The 9,313-nt window shown below is 38.7% G+C and overlaps 1 protein-coding gene across 2 annotated transcripts in view; it reads right to left on the reverse strand.

Annotated features, from left to right (window-relative positions):
• Positions 1-9,065, reverse strand: part of ALKBH6 (alkB homolog 6) — a 52,617-nt gene extending 43,552 nt beyond the window's left edge. Inside the window, exons 1-2 of one of the 2 annotated variants that reach the window (XM_069206971.1) lie at positions 9,013-9,065; positions 4,093-4,235 (exon numbers count right to left, since the gene is read on the reverse strand). In XM_069206971.1, coding sequence (XP_069063072.1) covers positions 4,093-4,146 — 54 coding nt within the window. In that variant the 5' untranslated portion in view covers positions 4,147-4,235; positions 9,013-9,065. The other variant, XM_069206972.1, reaches the window with a different exon arrangement.
• Between the last annotated feature and the right edge of the window lie 248 nt (positions 9,066-9,313).

Consider the following 9,313-nt stretch of genomic DNA (forward strand, 5'->3'; position numbering starts at 1 on the left):
GTCGAATTTACAGTTAAAACTGCACACACAGACACTGCAGTGGCAGGTCTGAGACATGATTATAGAGCTACTTATGTGGGTGGCACAACTAGGAGCATTTGATTTATAGGCCCTGGCACCTCTAGTGCACCTTACTAGGGACTTACTAGTAAATCAAATATGCCAATCATGAATAAACCAATCAACATTACAATTTACACATAGAACATATGCACTTTAGCACTGGTTAGCAGTGGTAAAGTACTCAGAGTTCAAAAGCCAACAGCAACAGGTCAGAAACAATAGGAGGCAGGAGGCAAAAAGATTAGGGATGACCCTGCATAAGCAAAAAAGTCCAACAATAGTTTTGTTGATCATTTTCTTTTGTTGTTTTGTGTTTTCTTTGTCATGAGTTTTTGCATGTTATTATGCTTACAAATTTAGTAAATGTTCTTTTGCACACACATATATATATATATATATATATATACACACACACACACATATATATATATATATATATATATATATATATATATATATATATATATATATATAAAAAGGGGTGTGTGTGTGTGTGTAGTGGGTGATTGCAAAAAAGGATGGAATTTCGGAAAGGGAGAAGTGTTGGAATTCAGAATGTTGTACGGTTGCCTGGTGGTGCTCTCAGCTTGATAGTTATTGTGAAGAGGCAGCTGGGAAGAAACAGAGGCAGTGTTGATGTGCAGTATCCCACTCAGAAAATAAAGTCTCCTTTTTACACATTCCTTTGTGGACCTTCCATCACAGTATGTTTCAGAAAAGAAAAATACTGTATTTCACTCCTGTTCCCATTATTTTTACTGGCCTAGACTTAAAAATATACACCACAAGGATAAAAGAACGGTTAGATGGCAACCCTAGTGGGTTGGTAAGCCAGAGCTGTATGGTGGGAGGGTGGGTATTGAGAGCAAGGCCTCCTTTAGCTCTGGTCATGCAGTGTGACAATCTTTGATGATGCCCCCATTGACGACCTCCTACACAGGCTTCCTCATTACTAACCTCTAAAGGTGCCCCTCATCTCTCCAAACCCTTTTCTCACATTTGTTTAATTTCTTATATAGCACTACTCATTCCAATGTAGGGTGTCAGAGCACTTTACACCACACACATATACAGAGACAATGACTCATACATGTGTAAATAAATATATAGGAAATGTTGCATAATACAGTGAGGGCTGCAAAGTGTAGGAGTCATATGTCATCATTCAGGTAGGCATTATATTTTAACAGTGCATGATCAGGAGAAGTACTAACTCAAGATTTAAAATGCAACACAGTGTTTGGGATTGACTTTACTAATAAGGATTTACTTCTGCAAAAAACAACCTTTTTAGCAACCTTAGTGACAATGAAAGACAGGGGAAAAACATATGTTTCTAATGTATGTCTTGCCTGCAGCTCTATGTTGCCAGTTCATTACTCAAAGCGCTACATTAGGATTTCAAATTAGGAACTGTAAGTAATAAAAGGATCTCTGTAACAAAAGCAATAACCCACTGAGCTACCTACATAACATACAAGTGTGTGATCTGTTTGATGCACATGTTTTGCAGCAGGCACATTACCCCTCTTTGCTACTCTATGGTGAGTTCAAACATTGACTAAACAAATCTCCATCTCTCTCCAGCAAGTACATTAATCACCAGAGCTCTCTTGACATTTTTATTATTGCCTGAATATTGCTGGGCGCCCAAAAACCATCCAGCAGGTGCTTTTAATCCTATAAAATATTTCAAAATACAGAGCCCCTCCACCACGAGTTCAACGCCAGATTTGGGGATTTGCTTGTGACTTCCTCAGTTTTGAAAATCTTTTTGTAGACCTATCACAGAATGATAACATTGTTGCACTATGCCTTACATTAGTATTCTAATTGGTCACTTGTGTTCCTACGGCACATAGCTATGATCCCTGGCTTTTCCCTAAGGCAGATCAATTCAGCTGTGATTCTCTGACATTCTTTGATTACCCATGCTCCCTCGAAGGCATTCAATTCCAAGTTTGTATATTTTTTTTTAGGTTAATTTACGCCCATTCATGGACAAAAAAATGGGGACAAAAAATAAGTTCAAAAGGGTATTGCCCAAGAGCACATAATTTAGCGAAATGAGGAGCCAACATTTAAAAATAATAGGTCTCATTTAGAGTTTGCTGCACAGATTCACCTTTTTCTGCTCAGGATCATCAGGAAAAGATTGGTGGCCTCAAAGATGAAAAAAGAACAGCGAACCTGACACCCTGGGAACTTTCTCTCAAAATGTGAGGGTCCTTATTTTTGTTTGTTTTTTATAACACATTCCTGTTTTATGTTTTGTTTTTTTTTAAACACAAAAACCAAAAAGGTGGTGGATGGCTGCATTGTGGATCGGCACGGTTTTATCATTCAGTGTTTATTTTCAGCACTGTGTAGTGTATTTGTTTTGGTGCAGTGCTTTACGACATTTACATGTAAATTTATAATACCTTATTTCAATTTTTATAGTCCTTTATTCTACAGTTCTGCTTTTTCTAAGTGTTGTAATGACAAAGTTACTATTACTCATTTTAAAAGTACAGTGTAAAATTCTGCTTGAGAGTCAAAGCTTGCTTGACAGGTCTGCTTGGTTTACATATAACACACTGAGTTGCACCTGAAAGACAGAGGACAGGATACCAAGATACATCTTGTATATCCCCAATCTTGTTGCTAAAGGTCCTGCTTTGTCCCACAAGGCTTCGGTCTCTGGGCTTCACTTATATCACCTGGGGCCCACTTGAAAGGAAGGGAAACTGGATGCCAAACTATTCTTGTGTATCTCCTGACTGGTTGCTGGGAACCCCCACTTTTGGTATACCAGACTTCTGTCTCTGGGTTTATCAGAGATACGGTGGCTGCCTCAAACCAGATTTTGATGTTAGGTGTACGGGGAGACTAAACTTACCATAGTACTCTCCTCATACACGCCCCTCCTCACCCCGAGCCCTCAGAGCCTAGGGTGCCATATTGAAAATGCCCAAAGTGGATAGGGTCGGTCCCAGGAACTTTTACCCCATTGGTTAGGGGTGTTCTGGAGTCATTACACTCACTACTCGTGCCAGGCATAAATGTGACATCTCCAGACACCCACTTCAGAAAACTATCTGAACCTGAGGAAGAAATGGACCTACTGTCTATGACCTGAAAGGAGTCCTGAACGACCAGACCTACTCCCTCTTGTAACCTGGGCCTTCAAATGTCATAAAGCTGACCTCCTGTTCAAGATAGAGGGACACAAGAAACTACAAGAGGCCTTACTTGCAACTGCCCAGCTGACCAATGGCAACTGGAGCTAAACTTGATCCCGTTTTTGGCCTCTGCCTGCACCATGTCAGTCTCCAAGTGCCTCCCGTAGGGCTTTGGAGGTGTACTCTTGTGGTGGATTGGGACTTAAAGGACTAAAGTCAAAAGGTAAAATATTTGATGATGATGAACATGGTGGTGTATCCGACTCATGCTCCAACTGCTATCATCAGCAAAGTGTGCTTTTATGTGCTATTCTTACTTAAAGCTTTAAAAATCGGTTGCTCTTATTGGCTTTTTGACAACTTGGTGAAATTGTTTTTCTTAAAAAATTCTACTCTATTCTTCTTATTCGGTTTGGGGGTTTTATGACTTACATTTTGAAACTGTTACTGTTTTGGTACTACATAAATACTTTACGAATTGCCCTAAGTTAAGCCTCTCTGCCCTTTGTCATTGCTACTGGGGGGGTGCAATGTGGGGGGAGACTTAAGGTTAATTTAGTGACTTTGAAGATTTGCCATGACAACAGTTGCGATTGTTCCTTGAGGTGGGCAGGCACTCAACCAAATGATAATCCAATGTCTTACACCATCTTATCCTGATTTCCTTTATTTAACAAATTATAAATCCCCAAAACAAAGTTTTCAACATATGGTCTGACTTTCACACAACCTTATCCAAAAACTGCATTTTGAACGCTTCACTGGCATATGGTACAAGGAACATACAGCCCAGTGATTCAGATATGTTCAGCAAAACTTGAACTGACATGTTGACATCCTCCGACCACGTGGAATTATGGTTTACCTGTGTTATACGAAAAGGCTCCAACACATCAAATCCAGATCTCCTCTCCTCCATCTTTAGAGGGTTTTATTACACCTGCATACTCAGTCCCTGTGGTCCCACTTCTGATAAAGGGCATCAACATATGCGTCCATAACATCTCACTGTTAAGAAATAGACAAATGCAAAGTTAGAATTGACATGAAATGCTCAGTAGGCGGGATCACAGAATGATGTTTTCTGTAGTGTTTAGGTCAGTGGACTTTGCGCGGAGGATGTCTAGGTTTAAAATGTAGCTCTCCAGTTAACTGTCTTGTCAGAATACAAGCAATTCATTGGGCTTCAAATAATTATTTCCAACACAGTGTTTACAGACAATAGTGTAAATACCAATAAGGCAGTTGAAAAAGACAGTAATGCTGTTAAATCAAAAGCTGTGGCTCAAGCAGTGGACTGTGGTATGTTCTCCCAGAAAATACCAAACTGTTCCTTTCCCTGCTTCTGAAGGGCTCTAAAACACCATCTAGGGCTTATGTGTTGAAAGGCACAATATTATGTCTGTGCACTGTTACCATGCTTATCTCTCAGGCAACTATGTTGTTCTGCTTGAATGGTGTGACATGTATTTCCAAGTAATTTGAACAGTGCTTGGGTACTAATTGACAGCCACTAAATGAACCGGGGTTTCTCTGGTTTCCAACTAGGCTTTCTCCCATCACCAGTTCTCATATTTAGGATTCAGTTAATATACAGCACGCTATTGTGATTGCAATATTTCTCTTATGGACTACCATCTTCTATGGTGTGAAATTCCTAGAAACAACAATTAACTGGAACAAGTTCCTGATAGCCCAAATACTCAAAAAACAATTTATTGGAAATACGTAAATGGAAATAAAGTCTGGTTGAAAAAATAGACCAAAACACATTAAAAGATGTAGCTATGAATTCATTTACTAACAAACACTTCTTCAAGGAGGAAAAGGATTAACACAAAGCAAATCCTGGTTAAGGAAATGTTTTTAACTTTAAAGCAGAAATCAAAAGGTAAGGAGACAGAACAGGTGCGAAGGCGAATGGGGGAAAGAGTTAATAAAGAGGAATCAGGGTCAAAAGGGTAAACTGTACATGAAAGTGGGAAAAGGAGACGTAGATAAGAGAGAAAAGAAAGTAGATTAAAAAAATGATGAAAGACAAGAATCAGAGTACAGATGGGTGTGGGAGGTAGAACGGAAGGGAGAGGAGAGGAAAGTGGAAGTGTAAAGGCACTGGAAAAAAGAGGGAGTAATTCCCCAGTACAGCAATTTAGTGACAGTACGTGCGAAGAGCGGAATTAGGGTGAAGAGGAAACGTATTTATCAAAATATTGTAGAATAACCAACAGAGAGATGTCATTTTCAAATGTACTGGAATTCACATCTTTAAAAAAAAGCATATAGACGGAGATATTAAGAAAAGATTTTATAAATTGGTTGCCATCCATGTGTAAAAATTATTCATAATGAACATTCTGATTAAACATTTTAGCAGAAATGGTTTATCAGAATAAGTATTCTGTAAATTTTATTTTTAAAACATCATAAACTACCCTTATTCTTTATAGAGCACCAAAAATGTATTAAGTGGGAAATAGATCATCCATTGTGTGTCAATTGTCTCTAATTGTCAGTCTTCATTACAGCGTGAACTTGAGGAAGGTTGGAGTCTGTAAATTCATGATTTTCGCTTTCTGAACTAACTGTACATTGATCCAGTCAAATAATGTGCCTCACCTTATTGAGTGGTCATAGTGCTCATATGGCTTTCAAAATGATACAAGATATAAATATCAGCACTCCGTTTTTACTTTCCTGATATGTCCAAGCTTCTTGACCATCACATAGATCCTCACACATCAGATTTGCCTTCTTAATTTCTCATCCGGGTCTTGACATTTTCTCTCCTCAGTAAACACTCACTTCTTCAGTGTGCCTACCTCCATGCACCTACCTATCCACACTTATGATAAAGTTAAATTATAGTCAAATCGGAGGCTTAACACCTTGTCTCATCCTAATTTATCTCAAACAGATAATATTCACTACAGGAGGATGACGTGAAGAGCAGAATTTACACAATCTGATAAACAGTTTTATGGTTTCCACCACACCACCTAATCCAACAGCAGAAACACTTGCATTAATTAATCATTTTCCCTTTACAAGCCTGTTTCTTTCCTCTTCATCCTTGAGGGGGTTATGATATATGAGGCTTTGGAAAAATGAACACCATTACCATAAATGTATACCAGTGTAATGCAGTCACCTCATGTGTATGTGAGCACAATATTTGTCTTACATGTACATCACTCTAATCACTCCTAAGAACCTCCCTTTCAACAAACACTTCATAACAAAATGACTCTTCAATCACACAGAGTCCCAAACACATAAACAGACTCCGGACTGCAAACAATTCACTCAAGGTAATAAAAAGTAACAAAAAGCATTTAGAGAGCAGTCTAGTGGTAGACGCATGCTACACAAATTACAATAACAATTATTAAATGCAACCCATGGAGATCAGTAGCTGGCTGGTCTTGAAAGCTCACAGTTTCCAAGTTCGGCAAATCACACATATGTGCAAAGAGTTACAGCGGTGTGCTGTCAAAGTATATCTGAGCTTGCCCACAGAAGACTAAGGATCTACACAAAAACATGGAGAGGTTATAACTATATATGCAAACAAAAAATAAGGCATTACCAACCAAAATACCTAGAATGTAATCAATAAATTAGACAACAAAGGAGCCCAATTCAATCTGGTGTACATCTTTATTGCAGATGGCCTCCTGTGCTCAGATCTAGGTACTCAATCATATAGGGTTTACAGCATCTGTCTTAGGAATTATTATTTTATTGTATATGATTAATTAAAATCTTTACAAATGAACACTATATTATTAAAACTCATACAAAATACCAAGTGCTCCGCAAACAATTCATTTCACATTTTTAAAGTACAGATATTGCGGTTCCTATTGTGATAGTCTTAAAATCAACTAATGTATAATTGTTAAAACCCGTCCGACTGACTCTTGGGTGATAAAGCTTTATAAACTAAGTGATCTCCCAGTGTTACATATTATGCCCTTATAGCCCTTCGTAGTGGGCAATACCGGCCATTGAAAGCCCACTCCAGTGTTAAAGGCCAGAGCCAAAGTCAAGGGAACGAGTCTTTAATGCGGATCTAGCCCAGCTATGAAGGGCTATGAGACTATTAGACCATCCATCACTAGAGGGCAGAATGTTCTAATAAATAAAGCAAATGCCTCATTGAGCCCAAGAGTGCTGAAATCACCTCAGGATCCATGAGGCCTTTGTTCAAGCAACATCTGTGAACAATAACATTGGAATGTTGGAGCTCTGGGATTCTACCGGCCATTTGAAGCTTGGAGCACTCCACTGTTTTTAATGGAGCTCCCAACATTCCAATGCTCTAATGTAAGATAATCAATAAAACCTGGTGACAGGATTAGCTTGTTTAGATTAGTTCCAAGTTTTAAATCTTTTTAATATAATTTAAAAAACGAATCCCATATCGAGCCAAAATCGTAACAGCAGCTGCGTTAAAACAGAGTAATAAAGCCTTCATGCATGGAACTGTTCCTTCAGTACAAACATGGAATTCAGCAGGGTGTGACGAGCAGTCCCAAATTCTGGCCAGCATAAAAGTAGGTGCACAAAGGATTATTTTTTGTAATTACAAAATCTACATTTTAGAACGGTGGTGGACCTTTTTCTCAAATTCTTTGAAGGTCATTGCATGGGAGCGGCAGGAACCTGACAAGCATAACATTTCTCCTACATGCCCGACTCAATGATTCTTTCAAGTAAAATTGTTACGAGTGGAGTTTCATATAATAATATCGATTTGTACTGTTTGTGTGGGAGCAGGGATTCTAGATCAGCTTCTCTTGATGTTGCTCCAACCGGTTTTCTCATAATTTGTTTATATGATGAATAAAACACATTGTTTGATATTAACGTGTCTGAATTCATATCTAAGTCAGATCTCACTGTGTTTAGGAATATGGTCGATTTGTTATCTGGTATATTAAGAATCTCTTGCAGTAATGTTTTTAATGTCCCATCTTTAGCATGGATTGTTGGGATTAGGACTCAGAGAATAACACAATTTCTGCCATTAAAAATGACCTCAAGATATACCTCTAGAATGCACTGCTATCAATTATTCTGGACCCCGGCCCAGAAATCACTAACCTGAGAAACCCACCCTATTTACTGTAGTCACATGAGTCTAATTCAGGAATCTTTACTTGGCAGTGATGCCTTCACCCACTCACCCTGAACCATCTTGAGTAGTACATTTTTATATAGCGTGAATTCGACACAAAGGTATTGCAGCGCTTTACAGTTACATTACACAATGTAAGATTCATATTGTTTGGGCACGGAGAGACTGAGTGATCTGCTCCAAAGGGATTTTGAGAAGACGCCGTAACTTTCACTTGTTCCGAAGTCAGCAACCCAGGCCGTAACTTCCCAAAACACGCAGTAACTCTGAGCAGAAAGTAAGGTTCAGTTCTATTAGTTCTTTCTAAACTAACTTCCCTTTTACGGTGATCCTTTCTTCTGTACCTCACCTACTCTTGAAGTAAGCCTCCCTAATTGCCCTACTCTTGCAATGAACCTTTCTTCTTTAACTTGCCTACTTTTAAAGTGATATATCGTCTTCTTAGAGTAATCCTCTCTGCAGTTACTGTGCAGAAGAGGCTTGCTGAGGATTACTGCAGTAGTTACTGGTACCTTAGAGAGCCTCATCCGCTCTGAGAAAATTCAGTCTTAACGGTAACGTTTCTTCCTTGAACTCTACCATACTTGTATTAAGTAGCCCCCTTAGATTATCTGATTCCCAAAAATGCTGCCTGGGAAGTAGTACCTGTTCGAAACACATGCAAGCCTGAGGAGGAAAGGGACAGCGCCAGCCAATCACAGCATGAGCAACTATACAATTAAGAGAGAAAACGGACGAACAGTGCCAGTGTTCCTCTGTCTTGTAACTGTAGTCGCCTTTTCCAAAAGACAGCATGTTCGTTACTGGCGAACGACACAAATCGAAAATGGTAAAGTAACACCTAATTCTAGTGCACAGCCAAAATAACGCAATCATTTTACATCAATCATTGAACTGAGAATTGCTAATATCTTACTTAAATTATAGACGCAAAATATATCTTTTT

Source organism: Pleurodeles waltl, chromosome 9, assembly GCF_031143425.1.
Source record: "Pleurodeles waltl isolate 20211129_DDA chromosome 9, aPleWal1.hap1.20221129, whole genome shotgun sequence".
Lineage (NCBI taxonomy): Eukaryota > Metazoa > Chordata > Amphibia > Caudata > Salamandridae > Pleurodeles > Pleurodeles waltl.